General features: G+C 51.8%; 10 protein-coding genes across 10 annotated transcripts; 5 read left to right on the top strand and 5 right to left on the bottom strand.

Annotated features, from left to right (window-relative positions):
- Positions 1 to 112: 112 nt before the first annotated feature.
- On the bottom strand, positions 113 to 2,138 carry COCMIDRAFT_4643 (uncharacterized protein; the record flags this gene model as incomplete). Its single annotated transcript, XM_007689010.1, has 7 exons — positions 113 to 441; positions 492 to 1,241; positions 1,293 to 1,538; positions 1,586 to 1,699; positions 1,764 to 1,884; positions 1,947 to 2,032; positions 2,096 to 2,138. The coding sequence occupies 7 exons, from the start codon at positions 2,136 to 2,138 to the stop codon at positions 113 to 115; spliced, it is 1,689 nt and encodes a 562-aa protein (XP_007687200.1).
- A 1,876-nt stretch (positions 2,139 to 4,014) lies between these two features.
- Positions 4,015 to 5,898, top strand: COCMIDRAFT_36093 (uncharacterized protein; the record flags this gene model as incomplete). The annotated part of the gene is made up of 1 exon (XM_007689024.1): positions 4,015 to 5,898. The coding sequence occupies one exon, from the start codon at positions 4,015 to 4,017 to the stop codon at positions 5,896 to 5,898; it is 1,884 nt and encodes a 627-aa protein (XP_007687214.1).
- A 515-nt stretch (positions 5,899 to 6,413) lies between these two features.
- On the top strand, positions 6,414 to 6,819 carry COCMIDRAFT_25687 (uncharacterized protein; the record flags this gene model as incomplete). Its single annotated transcript, XM_007689019.1, has 2 exons — positions 6,414 to 6,513; positions 6,605 to 6,819. 2 exons carry the CDS (start codon positions 6,414 to 6,416, stop codon positions 6,817 to 6,819), a joined length of 315 nt encoding a protein of 104 aa, XP_007687209.1.
- Positions 6,820 to 7,547: 728 nt separating this feature from the next.
- COCMIDRAFT_93322 (uncharacterized protein) lies at positions 7,548 to 9,815 on the top strand (the record flags this gene model as incomplete). Its single annotated transcript, XM_007689054.1, has 4 exons — positions 7,548 to 7,744; positions 7,796 to 8,094; positions 8,145 to 8,284; positions 8,337 to 9,815. The coding sequence occupies 4 exons, from the start codon at positions 7,548 to 7,550 to the stop codon at positions 9,813 to 9,815; spliced, it is 2,115 nt and encodes a 704-aa protein (XP_007687244.1).
- Positions 9,816 to 9,944: 129 nt separating this feature from the next.
- Positions 9,945 to 10,467, bottom strand: COCMIDRAFT_45094 (uncharacterized protein; the record flags this gene model as incomplete). The annotated part of the gene is made up of 2 exons (XM_007689034.1): positions 9,945 to 10,154; positions 10,267 to 10,467. Coding segments are annotated over 2 exons (411 nt in total), but the record flags the coding sequence as incomplete, so codon positions are not given.
- Positions 10,468 to 11,683: 1,216 nt separating this feature from the next.
- Positions 11,684 to 12,663, top strand: COCMIDRAFT_93280 (uncharacterized protein; the record flags this gene model as incomplete). The annotated part of the gene is made up of 2 exons (XM_007689053.1): positions 11,684 to 12,035; positions 12,104 to 12,663. 2 exons carry the CDS (start codon positions 11,684 to 11,686, stop codon positions 12,661 to 12,663), a joined length of 912 nt encoding a protein of 303 aa, XP_007687243.1.
- A 207-nt stretch (positions 12,664 to 12,870) lies between these two features.
- On the bottom strand, positions 12,871 to 13,452 carry COCMIDRAFT_4639 (uncharacterized protein; the record flags this gene model as incomplete). The annotated part of the gene is made up of 2 exons (XM_007689009.1): positions 12,871 to 13,278; positions 13,330 to 13,452. The coding sequence occupies 2 exons, from the start codon at positions 13,450 to 13,452 to the stop codon at positions 12,871 to 12,873; spliced, it is 531 nt and encodes a 176-aa protein (XP_007687199.1).
- A 499-nt stretch (positions 13,453 to 13,951) lies between these two features.
- COCMIDRAFT_93296 (uncharacterized protein) lies at positions 13,952 to 14,746 on the bottom strand (the record flags this gene model as incomplete). The annotated part of the gene is made up of 3 exons (XM_007689052.1): positions 13,952 to 14,040; positions 14,091 to 14,363; positions 14,428 to 14,746. 3 exons carry the CDS (start codon positions 14,744 to 14,746, stop codon positions 13,952 to 13,954), a joined length of 681 nt encoding a protein of 226 aa, XP_007687242.1.
- A 1,029-nt stretch (positions 14,747 to 15,775) lies between these two features.
- On the bottom strand, positions 15,776 to 16,700 carry COCMIDRAFT_93339 (uncharacterized protein; the record flags this gene model as incomplete). The annotated part of the gene is made up of 3 exons (XM_007689051.1): positions 15,776 to 16,132; positions 16,173 to 16,253; positions 16,329 to 16,700. The coding sequence occupies 3 exons, from the start codon at positions 16,698 to 16,700 to the stop codon at positions 15,776 to 15,778; spliced, it is 810 nt and encodes a 269-aa protein (XP_007687241.1).
- Positions 16,701 to 17,291: 591 nt separating this feature from the next.
- Positions 17,292 to 18,614, top strand: COCMIDRAFT_36086 (uncharacterized protein; the record flags this gene model as incomplete). Its single annotated transcript, XM_007689023.1, has 4 exons — positions 17,292 to 17,502; positions 17,558 to 17,652; positions 17,705 to 18,019; positions 18,078 to 18,614. The coding sequence occupies 4 exons, from the start codon at positions 17,292 to 17,294 to the stop codon at positions 18,612 to 18,614; spliced, it is 1,158 nt and encodes a 385-aa protein (XP_007687213.1).
- Positions 18,615 to 18,666: the final 52 nt, after the last annotated feature.

Here is an 18,666-nt window from a genome sequence, read left to right as displayed (position 1 = left end):
AGTCTTCAACATGAACGCATAATCAGAAAAATCGAATACGGCGGTGAGAGCAAGAGCGCAAAAAGCAGTCGACAACCGATAAACAGGGTATAAAATGCGATCTGGGGGTCTTCTATCCTTCGACAAATGTCTTGGGGCTCTTGCCCAGCAGCTCAAGACACCTGCGTGCAAGGGTGACGACCTCGCCCTCGCCGTCCTCGTTGTCTTCGTCGTCCGACTCGATGTTGCGTTCGGCAATCTCGGTGACCATGTTAATGATCTCATCCGACTTGCTTATGAGCTCCATCAATCTTGAGTCTTCAGATTCGAGTAATTGTAGGAGTGTCCAGATGGCAATGTGCTGGAACGTTGGGTCGCCGCTAGCGAGGAAACGGCGCAGGTAACCATGAATTCCGCCGGCGGGCTCGGTCCAGTTTTGGATGAAAATCGAGTAATCGCCCACTGCTTCCGTTAGTGGCTGACAAGGGGAAAAAAAGCCGAATCAAACTTACCCTTTGACGACAAGTTGCCCAATGCAGCGGCACTGTTGCCCTGCACCTCGATGCTTTCAGATTCTGTAAGCGGGATGAGGACGTCGAAGACGCCCAGGTTCAGCAGGTGAGGTTTCAGTTCCTCACTCAGTGCAAGTACAGCAATGGCCGCAGTCATTTCTGACTGCACTGGTAGTCGCACATTCAGTACAAGGGACTTGCACTTTTGCACAGCTCCAGCCTCGAGGACCAATTGCTTGTTCTTGTCAGAGCTGGCAGCGAGGTTGCGGAGTGTGGATATGGCGTGGCATTGAATCTCGTCGTTGTCGGTGGAGCCGAGTAGGTCTACGAGGGGCTTGAGGAAACCGGCTTCAATAATAGGTGACTCATTGGCGGGGTGGATGGAGATGTTTCGTATGCATGCGACGGCGGATAGAATAAGCGGGAGGTATGAGGATTGGAGGAGACGGAGAAGAGATGGCAGACCACGAGCGCGCACAATCTCGAGCTGGTAACGCTCATCAGAGGCAAGGTTGCGAAGGGCAAGGGCGGCCTGGCACTGGACTTTGGGCGACGAAGACTCCATGAGGTGGACCAGGGAGCCAACCAGCCTGCCTTCGGTCTGTGCCAACTTGGCGCGGTTGCTCGAGTCGACGGCAATGTTGCTGAGGGCGGTGGTGCAGTAGTACTGAACGTCGACATCGGACGAAGAGAGCAGCTGTACGAGTACGGGGATTGCGCCGGCGTTTACCAGCTGCTGTCGGTTGTCGTCTGTTATCGTGTGAGCATGGACCATGGGGCTAATCAGAAAAGCAGCCATACCTGAGTGTGTCATGTTGAGCAGCGCACCAGTGGCATTCCTCTGGACGCGCATGTCCTTTGATTTTGCGAGGCGGGTGAGGGGCTGGAGAGCGCCTGATCGTGCAATCTTGGCCTTGTTGTCTTCGTGGGTAGCCAGGTTGGTGATACAGCCGACGGCGTTGCACTGCACCTCGACATTGGGCGAGTTCATCTGCTTGATCAGGGGTGCCAGGCCACCGAGAGCGACAATGGCCACCTTGTTCTCGGCTGCGAGAGTTAGAGGAAAGCTTGCAAGAGCTGCTGCATGTACATACTGTTGACGGCAAGATTGCCCAGGGCGGCACTGGCGGCACGCTGCACCTCGATGTCTGGGTTCTGGAGCAGGAACAAGATGGGCTCGAGCGTGTCGCGGTCGACCTCTCGTACATCTGTGTCAAAGGTGGTTAGGAGTGTTAATGATGGTGGTGGTGGTGGTGAGGCTGGGCCAAGTACCTCGCTCTGTTATCTCGGCAAAAGTCAAGCTTGCCGACCGCTGCAAATCAATGTTGTCCGAGTAGACGAGCGTGCTGAGGGCGCGGAGGGGTTCCCCAGAGAAGAAGTCGGTCTCGGCTCGCTGTGAGCAGGTTAGCAGGGTGCAGTAGTGGTGGTGGTAGTGCAGAGGGCGGATGGGCGTACATTTTCGAGAAAGCCAAGTAGGTCGGCGACAGCTTCCCTCTCGCTATCTGCGAGCACGGGATCGTATATGCTGTCCCTTGAGCGGGCTGCACAAAGCGACAGTCAGTTAGCAAGGCTCAGGCAGGGCGTGCAGTTGCAAGAATACTGACCGCCGCAGCAGAAGAAACGGTAGCAGAGGTCGGAGATGCCCATGGCTACAGGCGCTGGCGCTCGCAGTCCGGGCGGGCGGAGAGGCGTGTAGTAGTAGTGGTAGTAGTAGTAGTAGCGGTGGTGATGGGGCGGCAGAGAAGTCGGGTGTGCAGCGGGACCAGTCGCGCAGGGCAGAGGGGGGGCAGCAGGCGATGGATGTGGTTGTGATGGCGGAGATGGTGGTGTTTGGGGCTGGGGGCCGGTGCGATGGGGTCGACGAGCTCTGTGATGTTGTCACCCAGTGGGCGTGTCGAGGTTGGATGCGCGCACGCCCTTGCTTGGCGGGAGTTGAGCTGGTGGTGCTAGTGAGCGGAAGCGTCGCCCGGACATGCAGGCAGCGCCAGCAAGGGAGCAAGGGTCGCGTAGAGGCGTCGAGCAAGGCGAGATTAGACAGGCGCAATGCACGCCAGACAGTATCAACGGCAGCAGCACGCCCGCTCCACGCCCGCTCGTCCACCAAACGGGCCTGGGGCAGCATGCAAACGGCCTAGCTGCTGCTGTTGTTGCGGTGAGCCAACCGGGGCGGCGTCCAGCACAGCGGGCGACGTCATGTCTCTGCCCCCGGCTGCTTGACGTGTTCGCCAGGCCAGCAGAGAGCAGAGACGCCGGGGCTGCCCTCACGATAAGTGTCGCCATGCCTCCCATGGCCATCCGTTGCTGCAAGGCCGAGCAGAGTCTGTCTCCAGCCGTATGTATACAGACAGTACAGTACCAGTAGCCTCAAACCCCACTGACTCTGCCTGCCCATCGTCCACTCTGCCCATCCACGCTGCCCGTCCTGCTTGTGCTCAGTGTCCTGCGGGCCGCAGCTGGGCCACGCACATGCACCGCCAACCCTCTTTTTCCCGAAAGGCCCACCCTGCCTGTCCATCTGGCTGTCCATCTGGCTGTCTGTCTGTCCGTCCGCCTGTCCACGGCGCCAGCTCCACGCACACGCACAGCAGCCAAAATAGAGTAGTTGGACCGGCGCATGTACCTCGCATGTGTTTGTCTATGTAAGAGTACATATAGGCCGCCCACGCTGTACTTGCTCACATAGTTTGCACCATGACCCTGGCAGCGCGGCCCAAATGTTGCCTCCGGGCGGGGTAGGCCTCTGTGTTAGCTGCCAGAGCAAAAGGCTATGTCGCTGCTGCCACCAACCACGGCAGTCTCTTGCCCGCCATGCTCAACAACGGTCGACTAGAGTCCTCTGGTCGCCGCGCAAATCTTCGCTCCGGCGCCGCCCTCGCCCTCCCATTGGCCCGCTTCCACGCCTGCGTCCTTGGCTGCGAGGCTGCTCACGTGCTGCCCATCCCACCACACACGCCCACACACGCCCACACACTTGCCTGCGCCCTCTGCTGACTGCCGCCTATTAACAACATGCGTGGGGGATGGGCCGACCACAAAAACTGCGCCGCCCTCAGGCTTGCGCAAAAAAGAAACAAGAAGAAGGAAAAAAAAAGAGGACAAAGAGCTGTGGCACTCTCTCTGTCTCTCTCTCTCTCTCTCACACACACACACACTCATCTACCCTCGTGCACACCCTTCCCCCCAGCACCCGTCCCCTTTTAATTGCTCACCTCCTGCCCTCGGCCCATCTCCATGCTCGTTGCGCGGTAGCATTGACATTGCCGCCCCCAAGCCATTCCTACGCAGGCACATCGTAGCCCGGGCGCGACCGTAATTTTACCGTTCCGCTAGCACCACGTCGCTGCCTCCCGCCCACGACGACATAATCCTATTACTTCCCCTTCCCGGTTTCGCCCTTGGCTGCCGCAACCCTTCCCTTTCCCTTCCTCGCCTCAGCCCCACGACCACGACGCACATTTAATACTACGACCGCCCGCCGCCGCCGGCGCTGACAGAGGTTTGCATTCACTGTACAACCGGTTTAATGGCCCCGACTTCAGACCCCTCACACTCTTTCCAGAAGCTCAGACTCGACACCTCGACGCCGCGCAAGCCCGTCGCCTCGACCTTTGCCTCTTTCGCACCCCTCTCCCGCAAAGACTCGCCCCACGCCGGCCATGGCCCATCGCAGCTGACTGCCGAGTTTGAGGCTGCTCAAGACGCAAACTCAACCGCCCATGGCTCCTACCCCGCCGACCAGCAGGGTGACTTCGGCCATGTCGGCTCCCTCGCCGTAGGCAGCAGCGGAAGCGGCAGCGACGATGACTATCTGGCCCGGTTCCGGCAGCGTAAGACGAGCATCAGCTTCAATGACGAGGTCCGCCTTGACTCTGGCGAAGGCGTCGGCCTGGGCGTGCCCGTCCCCAAGAGTGCACGACAGTCGCACTCGCACTCGCAGTCGCGCCACCCTGAGAATGGAAGCTACTCTGATGAGCAGGACTATCTCGAGCTGCCCTATGCGGCACGCAGAGGCATGCAGTACCGCGTTGGCGGCTCTCGATTCCCCCTCGCCCGGGCTCCCATTGACGGTCTGGCACGAGACAACGAGTACCCCGACCAGGTTGCATCGCTGACGTCTGATGCTACGGCCTCACCACCACTGGACGAAGCACAAACGCCGCTGGAAACCCCGTCCGACTACGTGCTTTCGCCAATGCACGCCACCTCGCCATTGGAGTTCCCGCTCTTCTCGCCTTCCCCACGGCGTATTGGCTTTCCTCGAAACAAAAGCTTCCGGTCCGAAATTGGCGAGGATGGAAGCATTAGACGTGCTAGCCGGCGATCGTCTACGCGCTCTGGCCGCTCCCTGTCATCCATGTCACCGGCTGCTTCATTCCTTGCCCGCTACAAGGCTTCCGAGGCACCCATCAAACCACCCCAACCGGATGACGAGGGCCAAGGCATTGGCTACGACAGCGAGTACATTATCGGAAAGCAAATTGGCTATGGCGGCTTTAGCGTTGTCAAGGAGGTTACGAGCATGGAGAATGGCAAGCCCGTCGTTGACGCGGTGAAGATTGTGCACAAGACGCAGCAAAACAAGTCTGAGCTGGAGAATGAGCAGATTCAGACACTGTTTGACCACGAGGTGGAGATTTGGCGTTTTCTACGGCATCCTTATATCATTCCTCTGCTGAGAGTGTATACGACCGACTATGCGACGTTCTGCATCACCAAGCTGAACAAGGGCGGGACACTGTTTGATTTGATCCGAGAGACCCGCAAGAAGAAGGCAAACGGGCTACCGGCACACTTGGTCAAACGCTATGCCTACCAACTGGCATCGGCCATGCGTTACCTGCACAATGACGTCCAGGTCGTGCATCGCGACATCAAGCTCGAAAACTGTCTCCTCGACATGACTGTGCCTAACGCGGAGAGCGAGGGCGGCGATGTCCTTTTGTGCGATTTTGGAATGGCCGACTTTATCATCAGCGACCAGCGAGACGGACCAGAGCCGCAACCTCTGGATGGGTCCGAGACTAGCACGTCGATTGCTGGCAGCCTACAGTATGCCGCTCCTGAGCTCTTCAACACATCTGGGCCCGTGTTTTCTCCCGCGGCCGACATGTGGGCATTTGGCGTGGTAGTGTACGCTCTGCTCACCGCCACTCTGCCGTTCAACGACGGTCTTGACATCAAGACCATGGAGAAGATTCAAGCCTGCCAATGGGACGAAGAGGCGATTCGCAACTCGCAAGCCGCCCAAGATGGCTGTATCGAGGACGCGCTGGCCCTGGTTCGGGGTTGCCTTGACATTGACTGCGAGAGGCGCTGGAATGTCCACGATGTGCTGGACTGTGCTTGGCTTCGCGGCTGTGCAGAACGCTTCGAGAATGTTCCCCGTCCATGGGTTGCCCAGTCGTGATAAAGTGATTGGGTGCTGATTGTGTAAAATTATGTTTGGTGTTGCGCGTGGGGTTTGGGCTACATCATGCACTGGGATACCCTATTGACATTGTTTCTATCTTCTTTTTCTTTTTTCTTTGTTCGCACTAATTTCTCACTCCGAGGTCGTCGCCCATGACCTGATATTGTTCGCTCTAGCCACATGGCTTGGCTTTTGGATACCCTGCTTCCGTCATTTCACTTACGATTATGGTTGTTTCTGGCGTTGGCTCAGCAATGGTTGGAAGGGTCGGGTCTATGGGTGGAAGGATCTCATGATGCATTGTGCTTTACTTGGCGCTGTGGTAGCAGTGGACTACCTTGGTTCAACGTGTTGCAGTCTGAAAGACGCATCATAGGCTCACGTTGACCGATTACTGTATGTATGAGGAAGCCAAATAAATTGATACTAGCTGTAGAATGAATACTGCAAGACTCTTATGGCGAAGACTGACAAAGCCGTTGGACCACATGTTCTCTGATCGTAACGTAGTCATGCTACCTAAAGTGCTCCCCTTGACAGCCGTGACTTTTTGCCTATACAGCTTGCTTCTATCCAGTGTGATTGCATGCTCGAGTGACTGTAAAGCTGCAGGTGAGCCGATGGCACTTTCCTGTTGGAGGCAAAGTACGGCAGGGTGCATGCAAGCCTTCCCCGCATCCTGCATCTGCTAGCACTTGCTTAGTGCGTACGACCAAGCTGCCACCAACACCAGCACCAGCACCAGCACCAGCACCAGCGCCAACGCCCACGCCAACGCCCGTGCCAATACCAACGTCAAACGGCGCCTGGCAATCCCATCCTATGTTGTCCCCATCGCCGCTAGCCATCTGTACTGCGTCACTCCCCAACACCAACCAAGGTAGAGTCACGAGGTATCGTCAAGTCTGCTGGGGTTGACTCCGCTCCTGCGTGAAGCAAACCACCGTTCGCCAAGATCACTCGGACAAAACCCTGGCCTGCCATGCAACCCCTTGATCTCACAGCAAGGGGCTAGCAACGAGGCGCATGATCAGGCTCGACTAAGGCATCCTTCATGATGCTCAATAAATGAAGCGTTGCTGTGCTGCAAAGGCCTCGTGCTCTTCATCCAGACTGGCAGGTCGCGACACAATCTTTTGAATCAGGTCAGGTGTGCCACTAAGAACGGGCTGGACTTACATACTGCTGATCTTAGCCGTATCTCTACTCAACTCTTCTTTGGTACCGGCTTGATTTTCGTTGTGGTCAATTTTCCCCACGCCGGTCGCACCGTTGAGACATGTTTGCGGATGTACAACTGACAATGCAAAGTGATACCAACACGTCCCCACGTGGATTCGCATCAACGAGATCAAGTGCTGTTCATGTCCATAGGAAATTGGCTCGTCGTCATTCACGGCCATAAGGAGATTGCTCAGTGGCCCGCCTGAGACTAGTGCTGATCATCTAACCCATGAAGCTTTCGGGTTTAACTCTGGCGCCTTCTATCCATATCCGCATTTTTGTTACCTCTCCCATGGCTAGTTGCATTGGGCGCAATGTGACCCCGGACAAGGGCGGATCAAACCTGTGTATATAACATCTTGCGGCCATGGCTTCTCCCAGATTCTCGTATATTCATTTGGCGGTAACGCCTAATGCTGACGATGCGTCTTCCCCTGTTAGTCGGGCTTTTTAGCCTGCTTCAAATAGTTGTCACTCAATCCAGCTCGACATTTACTCCGGCGCGTCCTCCGTCGTTACCACTAGCTGTCAAAAGTCCCTATCTGAGTACATGGTTGCCTGCAGGAAGCAGCGGTGGGAATGGTGGGTACCTGCCAGGCCAATGGCCATCATTCTGGACGTCCGTTGCTCCTCAAAAATATCGCTGAATACCTAGACTAACTGTCTACAGCGGCCAGTGGTTGGGTTGGGCGGGCATGATCAAGGTTGATGGAAAGACTCTTCTTTGGATGGGCGCACCCAGCGGCTTCAAGGACTTTGTCAATCAAACCTCTTTTGAGTATACATCAACCAAAAGTATCTTCACCTTCAATGCCGACAACAAAGTCCAACTCAAGGTCACGTTTCTGTCACCACTTACTCCAACCGACTTTAAGCGCCAATCACTCCTCTTCTCTTACATAGAAGTCGAAGTCTCGGCATTAGATGGCTCAGAGCACAGTGTTCAAATCTACACCGATATAAGTGCTGGTAAGTAGAAAATCCCCAACGAACTGGGATGGCGACTAATCAATCAATAGAGTGGACATCTGGTGACATCGGGGCCATAGCTGAGTGGGATTTTGGCACCACATCAGACGGCATACACTACCACAAGGTGTGGAAGCAAAACCAACAGACCTTTAGTGAAGTCAATGACCGAGCAGAATGGGGAGACTGGGTAAGTGCTTTCGTTTACTTGTTGCTGTGTACCTAGAGTCTGACATGTTCAGTACTATGGGACTAAATCAGTAGAGGGGTTGACGTACATGTCTGGTGCTGATGTCAAAGTCCGCGAAACTTTCAACAACAACAGCAAGCTCGACAACTCACAAGATAGCAATTTCAGAGCAATCAACGATCAATGGCCTGTTTTTGCGTACTCTCTAGATTTGCAGAAAGTAGGCTCGGAAGCAAAGAGCCAGCTGTTTACCATCGGTGTGTGTCAAGATGATGCCATCCAGTTTCTGGGCGCTGGAGGACTTACAACTCTACCTTCATTATGGAAGAGCTATTTTGCAGATGATCTTTCAGCATTTTCATTCTTTTACAATGACTACTCCGAGTCAACCAAGCTCTCCACCGAGCTCGATGATCGAATCTCAAGCGACTCAAAGGCAGCTGGAGGAGACGATTACGCCATTCTGACTACCCTGGCAGCCCGCCAGGCATTTGGCGCCACTCAATTAGTCGGAACCGAGGAGAAGCATTACCTGTTTCTCAAGGAAATTTCATCAAACGGCAACACGCAGACGGTGGATGTGATTTATCCTGCCTCGCCTATCTTCTACTACACCAATCCTGAGTTGATGAAGCTGATGCTTGATCCCCATTTCGAAAACCAAGAGAGCGGACATTATCCGAACAAGTGGGCAATCCACGATCTAGGCACCCACTACCCAAATGCGACGGGTCATCCGGATGGTCAAGATGAGCCTATGCCGTTAGAGGAGTGCGGAAACCACATGGTCATGGTCCTGGAATATGTCCAGCTATCCGGGAACACTGACTACATCCGGCAGCACTACAAGATCCTCAAGCAATGGACCGAGTATCTTGTCCAAGACAGTCTCTACCCCGCAGAGCAACTATCAACTGATGATTTCGCTGGCCATCTGGTAAACCAAACCAACCTTGCACTCAAGGGCATCATTGGTATCGAAGCCATGTCGCGCATGTCAAGCTTGATCAACGAAACCGCCGACTCACAAAACTATACGTCCATTGCGCACAGCTATATATCTCAGTGGCAACAACTCGGTATCAACAATGCCACCAACCCTCCTCATGCCATTCTCAACTACGGAAACGCCAGCACCCACGGCCTACTTTACAACCTCTACAACGACCGCCTGCTCAAGCTAGACCTTGTCCCTCAACAAGTCTACGATATCCAATCTGCGTTTTACCCCACTGTCAAAGAAAAGTACGGTGTTCCTCTCGATACGCGAAATAGATACTACACCAAATCCGACTGGGAAGTCTTTTGTGCCGCCATCGCGAGTGACGAAACTCGAGACATGTTTTTACATGATTTGGCGACTTGGGTTAATGAGACGCCGACGAGTAGGCCGTTTACAGATTTGTATCAAACGAATGATGGGACGTTCCCTCCCGGAATCGAGTTCAAGGCGAGACCAGTCATGGGTGGCATGTTTGCTTTGCTATTGCTTGATCAGGGAGGTTATACTGCACCGAAGAGGGTTTCGTAAGGGGCATGTAGTTAACACGAATTTCATCTCTCTTTTTCTTTCTGAAAAAAAAACAGAGCGTACTACACATTAACCTCACTTCTTCTTCCCCTTGCCCCCCTTCTTCCCCACCTCATCACCCCCCCTCTCCTCATCCAACTCCTCCAACGCCATCTCCGCTCGTACATTCCCCTCATACTCCACATCCTCCACCCACTGCTTCGCTACAATCCCCTTCCACACCGCCGCACTAGCCACACTCCACATCACCACGATCCCCACCACGAATTTCATAACCCCCCAGATACTTATCTGCGCGGCATAGCGCAGCCAGGGCGTTATAATGCGTTTGCGTTCTTCCTATTAATCTTTATCAGCCCTCCTCCCTTTGCCTTCTCTACCTCCTCATCCGGCTCCCCTCCAACCCAAAAGGAAGCGATATACACACACACACATATATATATATACGTACCTCCAAATCCGGATTAATACAATACAGCATCGCCACCAGCACCCCGAGTATCAGCGCTAGTAAAAGCACGGTTAGAACCTGGATTATCGCCAACAAAATGGATATGTCGCGTGTTGTGCGAAGCACGGTGAAGCCGGCGGCGACGAGCGGGGTGACTTGTTCGAAGGCGGCGTTTATCTGGCGGGAGTAGGGTATCCCCATTTTGTTTTATATCTCCCTTTGCTTCTTCCTTTTTTGTTTTTCCTGTCTGGCTTTGTTTGTCTTTGTTGGTAGAGAGAGAGAGAGAGAGAGAGAGAGAGAGAGGGAGAGATGGAGAGAGAGAGGGAGAGATGGAGAGAGAGGGGGGAGTAAGGACAGCGGGGCAGGGCCGGGATGAAGGGTTGGTATGTTGGATACTTGAAGGGAAATCTATTTTTTTTGAAATGAGAATAGGGAAAGGGAGCGGGGAATTGTATCGCTACGTGATGTGTAATGCGTGTTGGGGTGGTGGTGGTAAAGTGGGATTGGGGCCGCTGACGTCATGTTTGCCGAGTTGGAGGGGGCAGGGGTGAAAGGCGGGTGTGGTGGGTTGATTGGAGGAGAGAGTATAGGTTGAGTTGTGGAGGTTGTGGAGGATGTTGATGAGTGAAAGGGGGGTTACGGGATGTAGTGGGATATGGAGGGAGTAGGAGTTGCTTTTTGGAAGAGGCTTGATGGGATGGTGGGAAGTGGGGAGTTTGGGATGTTTGCCTGTGATTGAGCAGAATAAGATATTGATTTTGTTAGTCTTGAAGCATTGGATCATAGTTACTTTGTTGTATTGACTTTGCGAGAATCTAGGGGTGTATGATTCATGTGTAGAGTTCGTGAAACTTCTGGTAGCAGGGATATAGAGAACGCCCATCTTTGCTCTGGGCATTTCACGCTTCCCGAAAATGTGAAAGTTGGGATACTATCTGCTTACCAAATCCCGTATTCATCAACTCTGTGATTCATGAGAAGATTCTTGTTCAGTATTGTTGAATTTCCGGTTGTTTCGGGGAAGTATATTTTCACTGGGTGAGCTCACTACTGCGATTGAAGACATGTCCTGATAGTATCCTCCCCTCAAAGGCTGCATCATGATATTTGATTGGTTTAACGGCACAGCTGGAATAACTGAGGTATTTTTATGCATTTTCATGTGTAACTAAGTGCCATTCAAGTTGCCTAGAAAGTTATGGGTCCTTAACCACGCCGCACTACCGTAAGGCGGACTACCCCGATTACATCTCACAACCAATCACACATCCCTCTATACGCAGCACAACTCCACCCCAACGAACACACACGAACAGGATTTACCTATTCCAATTCCAGTACTCTCCCCGAAATAATATATCTGATCATGTCAAGCCCTACTTCAATGTGATCAATTTTTTGTACTATCCCAGACACAATGCCAAGCCCCTACACCGTCCGCGTCCATCCCTTCACCTCCCCAACACCTCATTCCTGCGCCTACGAGTATGGCGCCAGAAATTCACCCAGTGCGCTGGTATATATCGGCGGTCTAACCGACGGACCACACACATCAGAATTGGTTCTTAAGATAGACAATACTCTGGAAAATCTGGCAGAAACAGAGGCAGTCTCGTACTCGGTATTCGAGTTCCGGATGCGGAGTAGTTATACGGGATTCGGATATTCAAGTCTAAAAAACGACATCGAGGATCTTGCGGCGCTGGTGGCGTATCTGAAGGGAGAGAGTGTGAGGAAGGAGAAGGTGGTGGTCATGGGAAGTTCAACTGGTATGACATCTCCCTTCTACCCCCTAACGACTTGAGCAAAAAGTACCAAGTTAACCGGGAATGATCAGGCTGCCAGGCTATCATGACATACGCAAACACTCTTCCAGTACCACCTCCAGTCGACGGATACATTATGCAAGCGCCTACTTCGGATCGCGAGACGGCGAGTCTACTCATGCCCCCGGAGTTCCTGGATACTAGTCTTCAGTACGCTCAAGACCTTATTGCAAAGGGTAAGGAGATGGAGATTATGCCGTTGGATCTTATTCCTCCGATTTTCTCGTCGCCGATTAGTGCGTATCGCTGGCATTCGCTTGTTTCTGTTGGGGGAGATGACGATTTCTTTTCTTTTGATCTACCTGCTTCTGCCATTGAGTCGTCATTTGGTAGACTCGATAAACCGATGTTGATTGTCGTGTCTGCAAAAGATGAGATGGTGCCGTCAGCGGTGGATAAAGAGGCGCTATTGAAGAAATGGCTGGATGCGATGCCAAAGGATTTGGCGAGTGATCAGAGTGGTGTGTTGCCGGATGCTGACCATGAGTTGACTACTGATGTTGACATGAGGTCTTTCATGGACAGGGTTTGCAAGTTTCTCAAGGACCTGGAGAGGGTGAAACAGAATTAAGTCGCAAATAATACAGAATGGTTGTTCAAATTGCATTGTTTCATTTCATTCGTGCGTTTATGATGATTAGATCACTTTCTACTGACCAGAGTAGTCGATTCATAACATGAATCCGCGTGTTTTCCATACCCAAGACTATCCGTAACGCCCATTTATCTTGTCCATTATTTTTGAATCATGCCAGGTCATACTTCCAGCCATTCCAATTTACAAGAATGCTGCCGCGGCCGCTGCAGCCATGACGCCGAACTCGGCGCCGAACCACTGCCCCGGAACTGCTGTCGGCATCGCCGCACCCGTCGAGCTTGCCGATGTAACCCGCGCCGCAATGACATTTCGTACGATGCTGAACTGGTCGCTAACCTGCTGCTCCTTGAAGGCCCTCGCGCGACTTGGCAGCGCTGTGTACCAGTCTGGCTTGGAGAAGAATGTCGGTGTCTCGTCGGCTATGGTGACTTCAGGAGGGATGCTATAATTGGAGGCAGTTGAGACAAAGGCGTCGATTTCCGAGCGCGCAGACGTGAGGGAGGATTGATAGGGCTCGCCGAGGGACCTTGTGAAAGACGCGTAAGCGAGTCGTGCGTTGAGGAAGACGGAAGTAGTCCAACTGGCAGCCTGGAATGGTTATTAGCGGGATGCAGGATTGATGCAGCGGATGGTACGTACGTCCGATGGGTTTGGAAATGAGGGTATCGCGGATGTGGGGATTGGCGGCTCGGTGTACACCATAAAGTCGGCCTGGATGCCTGCCGCCGCCGCGAGGATGAGAAGTGGTGCTTTTCCAAACATGTTTATATGTTTGTTGTTTGACGATGCGATGTCAAGGTAACGAGAGGATGGGCACTGTAATACGACAGCAAGCAGTACACACGATGCAACGAGTGGTAGCGCTATATGGGGTTCAACAGCGGGTGTAGTGTAGGAGGCTTCATGTCAAGTGTCGGGTCTGGGCGGGACATATCCCAAACATCATCCAAGACTTCGTTCCTCGTATCAGACGGCGCTGGCTCCACATTTGGCTCATGGCGTCGTGGCGTTCATAACGTCGTCGTGGATTGAGGCTATGCAATGCCATGCGACGCCAAGTCCTGACGGTTAGCACGTGCATTGCTGCAGAGTCTTATGTAATCAATCGTATGTCATGAATGCAACTAGTGAAAGAGGATTAACATGTTTATACAATATAGAAATAGAAAGAATTAAGTACAGAGTATATATAATACTAACTTAGCTCGCGCGATAATAACTGCTTAGTATGAAAACTGAATTACTCTCCTTTCAAGTTCACTTAGTACATTGGGTCACCAAACGCGCTAATAGAAGCAACGCAAATACCATCCTTGCAGTAGCCAGAGGGTGTAACCCATCCCCAGAGTTCTAAGGTTTATTAGCGGCGTTTTGAGAACAGCCACGTCGGGTTTACTTACCTATTTGCTTGCCGTTAGTGAAGATAGCGGAAGCAGCTCCTGAAATAGTGGCCGAGCATGCACTGGTGGTGCCTCCAGTCAAGTGGTCACAAGTGATGATGAATGGAGCGGTAGCAGTAAGAGGGATATCGCCAGAGCCGTAGCACCGACCCTGATCGCACCACGCTGATACAGAGCTACTCATCGCGTACTTGTCGCCATCTACAAGTAGAGACTGGATAGATCCTGCAACGGTGATAGTGCACTTGAAATCAGCGCTGCAAACTCCAGAAACTAAAAGGATATATCAGCAGCTTGAAGAATAGTGATATAGGAGTGAGCTAGAGAGTAGACATACGAAGGCCATAAACAACGCCAAGAACACCAGAAAGACTCTTGTCAATGACGGGTGGCATAGCGGGCAAGTTGTCAAGAGTGAGGATGCCTTTCCCTTGGACCGGGGCTGAGAAAGACGAAGGCATAGTCGGGACTGTAGTTGCAGTGGTAGTCGTTGTTTTAGTAGAAGTAGCAACATCAGAAGACTTGGTTGTTGCAGAATTCAAGCTAACGAGACCACTAGAAGAAGAAACACCGACGCTGAGACCCCCAACGTTGATTAAAATAGGGGAGGCGGCTACGCCAGCAACAAGAAGAAAGAGTGGAGTAGTGAACTGCATTGTGAAAATTCGAAGTGATTCAACAGTTTGCAATACGAAGAGAGAGAGGACCTTAATGGCCACGATAACCAAATATAAGACGCTGATGGAAACGAAGTAGAAGTGATTGGAATCTGCTGACACTTTATACCCCTTGAAAAAAGTCTGTAGTAGAGTGTGTTTCGATCTTTTTGCTGTCGACTCCCCTGTGAATAGTTGACTTAACGCGAATTAACCATATCCGGCCCGCATTCCGAAACGCCATAGTTACAAGAGCTCTATGCCAAAGATATCAAACTTGTGAGGCTTCCGAACTCTAGTACAGACTAACTATCCTTTAGCAGGTATAGATACAAAGGCACTCAGAACCAAAAAGCGCTCGCATAATTGAGGGTTCGCACTAGTTGCGCGGACAATTTTTTGAAAGTTTTAACACGCATGCAGCGAATCATAAATGATAGCGCAGCTAGTATCCACTAGCTTCGGGGAACCATGTGGTGATTCTAGACTCGATCAGCCGCACCCAAGTTTTTCAATCCGCTGTCGGCTAGAACACTCTCTCCAGCAAACGTATTTTTCTCCCGGATCATGAGACATTTACATAATCTGATACATAGGAGAACTACAAACGCCTCCGCGATATGCACTAACGTCTAGCTGGTTGACCACTAGGTGTATACATCGTGACTGGCTATTCGAGTCCGGACTTGGCCATGTTGACAACACAATGGGGTAGTAAGTAACGGCATTCGAATTGTGAAAAACCTGTAGAGACGTAGATTGATTTCACCGCACTGATGCAACGGCTTCTCAAGACATCTTCCTGTGACGTACAGTATTATGTTTCCCGTGTTAACTTTATATAACACAACAATTGAGGGTTTTTCAGCTAGCGGGATCTGGACAACGCCACAACGTGCGTGGACAGAACTCACATGCAGTGGCAAATGTCGCAATGGGATCATGATCGTAACAACACGGAGCTTGATGTAGTTTTGCGCATCTTGAAACTGTACGAAAGAATATATTTCTTGAAGACCAAGACGATGATTATAAGACTCTCGGTACTGGTACACGCTCCTCTAGGCCATCTGTTCCGTCATCACATACGCCAAACCGATCTTCAAAGCTCATACCAGGCGTGCCGTCGCGAAAGCACGCCGTGTTTTTTGTTGCATAATCCCTAAGCGCGTTCCAATCCCGGCATTGGTGTAGCTGTCCGTCACCAGCTATTCCATGGCCGTGACCATAGAGTGGAGTGTTATCTGCGTGGCACATGACGTGCTGGCGGAGGGCGTCAAAGCAATGCAAGACATGATCCGAAGGGAAGATAGGGAGCTCTTGGCGCTTTAGAGTCAAATATGCGGCGCGAACAATACGCTGTGATAGAGTGTTTAGAGAAGTATACTGATAGAAGGAAAAGCCTAAAGTCAGATAAGTAACGTACGAGGCAGTGCAGCTGATGGTAGGCCTGTAGGAGATACAGTCCTTTACCAGGCTTTCCGGGTATGTCCATAGACGGAGGCCACTTTTGAATGGATTAATCATCAAGCCTTGACCCACACTATCATGGTTTCCGGAAAAGGGGTTCGGGCTAACTCACGTGGTTTTCGGCTGCGAACTCATGGTCCACTGCGATATGACCGTGTGCAGTGTTAATGTTGTCCCATAGCCGATCAGCTTCCGACGCGTTAGGCGCACCCCATGGCGTGTTCCAATAGAAAGGAATGAACTCAATGGGAAGCGACTCTACTCTAGCAAGTCCACTGGGTTGTGCATCGGGGGCGTTGGGCGTAGCAAGGCTGGTAGGCATGGTGCGCCAGATAGCCATCGACAAGCCTAGTAAACAGACATTAGCGATTGTAAGCACTGTTAGTGCTATCGTTCGGTAGAATCGTCTGCGTGTCGAGTCGGAATCCGGGCTGTGTTCCGAAACACTGTCGCTTGCTGATAGGAGTTTATATCGAGCAAACATGGTAATAGAAAATGGTGAGAGGTAGCGACTGGAAGACGTTGCAGCAAATCTGCAAATCAAATACTCACGATGGCCAGCGTTATGTGTACATCGTGCACGGAACAAGAGTTAACGAGATGGGGTATAATTAGAGTTTGCGGCCGTGCCCGAGAATAGTGTGACGTGCCAATACCATGGGTCGAGCTGAGTCTGGCTCCAGTCTGTTGCGATCGAGGATCAACCCTCTTCCTTAGACTAGCATCAGTTTTCGGTTCTAGACCGATGTGTGGGCGACCTCTTAGATGTCATTAATTGACTTTCCCCAGCTTTTGGGCTTATGCACGTCAATTTTGCCTGCAGCAGGCAGCCTTGCGTGCGCCCATGGACCTGGAAGCAAATAGGCCTCAACTAGGTCTCTCAACCAAAGTTCGGAGGGTGTGCCCTAGAGTGTCTAGTATGTGTGCGGGCTGACATATGGGCTGAAATGCAGGCTGAACCCAGTCTTCCACAGCTGTGAATGCCATGTGATACATAACCCAAGTAAATACCACTTGTTAGTGTCACCACAGTCATTTCACACTACCGTCTCCAGGTCGCTGAATCACTAGCAAAATGGGTTACGGATACATCAACGTTACTTCGTGCTTGGCCACTGGTATTGCCCTCACAGCTGCGACTGTTGTTGTCGTCGCCCTTCGACTGGGTGTGGCAGGACGTCAAGCGAACGGGTCTAGAGATGCGCGTTTCAGCAAGTATCTCGACGACTTGTTTTGTCTCCTGGCTCTTCTCCCAACTATTGGTATTTCTACCGTTATGATCTATGGTAAAACGCAACTCAAATAGGAACAAGCTGGTTTTTTAGCTTATCATCATTTCAGGTGCGGCTAAGGGAATCATTGGCGGTCATAATGACCCTAGCAATGTTGAGGGCTGGATCAACAGCACTACACCAGAACTGGTAATTTTAGAGAAGGTGAGTGCCCTTGTTTCTTTCCGATGTGTTTGCTAAACTAAAATTATAGTAGTGTGTGTACATGATCTTCATTATGCAGCCGTTGGCTATTGGTCTTACAAAACTCGCTTTCCTCTTTCTCTACCGTCGCATATTTACATGGCCTAGCTTTCAGTGGACTTCTCTGGTCTTCGTTATTCTCACTGTCGCTTTCACAATCGCCTTCTTCCTTGGGTTCATCTTCGACTGCCGCCTGAACTTCGCTGCCAACTGGGGTTCTCTGGCAAGCATTACCGAGAATTGTCCTTTTGGATTTGAAGCGACTATCGCGTTCACAGTCTTTGATGCCTTTTTGGATCTATGCATCCTACTTCTCCCACTTCCTTGGGTGAGTTTCGATGAGCGGTAGTCAAAAGAAGACTTGTTGCTAACTACGGTTCGAACAGATCTGGCGTCTACAAATCCCTACTATCCGCAAGATCCAGTTGTGTGGTGTGTTCCTACTTGGAGGATTCGCTGTTACTTCTGCAGTTGTTCGTATGGTCATCTGCATCAAGCAGAACACACCCTCTGCTGCCCTCAATCAGCAGTACATCATGGGTATGCCCACCTACGACATCATTGGCATAACCTCGCATGGTCTTTTCTGGACTGTCGTTGAAACCAACGTCGCTCTCATTGCATGCTGCCTTCTCAAAATGCGACCTGTGTTCAGCATATCTGGTCTGGGAAGTCTTATGGTGTCCATAGGCTGTCTCCTTCAGAAGGTAGGCTCCAGCGTGGGTACTCGTAATTCCAAGAGTGCAACCAGCGGTAGTGGCAAGTTTAGTAAAATCTCCGCGGCTACAGTTCTTACAATTGGTAGTACGCCCCGTGTCCGGGTGGATCATTATCGCTCTGCAGAAAACTACCGTACTGGAAGCGATATTAGTCTCGTCGAGATGGGCAACAAAGTAGAAACAGCGGCTGTAGAGCGGCTATAGAGGTAGTGTTTAATATTAATAATAAGAATAGCCTATAAATCATCGCCCTAGC

The sequence above is a fragment of the Bipolaris oryzae genome (assembly GCF_000523455.1).
Source record: "Bipolaris oryzae ATCC 44560 unplaced genomic scaffold scaffold_51, whole genome shotgun sequence".
Taxonomy (NCBI): domain Eukaryota; kingdom Fungi; phylum Ascomycota; class Dothideomycetes; order Pleosporales; family Pleosporaceae; genus Bipolaris; species Bipolaris oryzae.
Note: the sequence above shows the minus strand (reverse complement) of the source record. Positions and strands in the feature narration are given on the sequence as shown.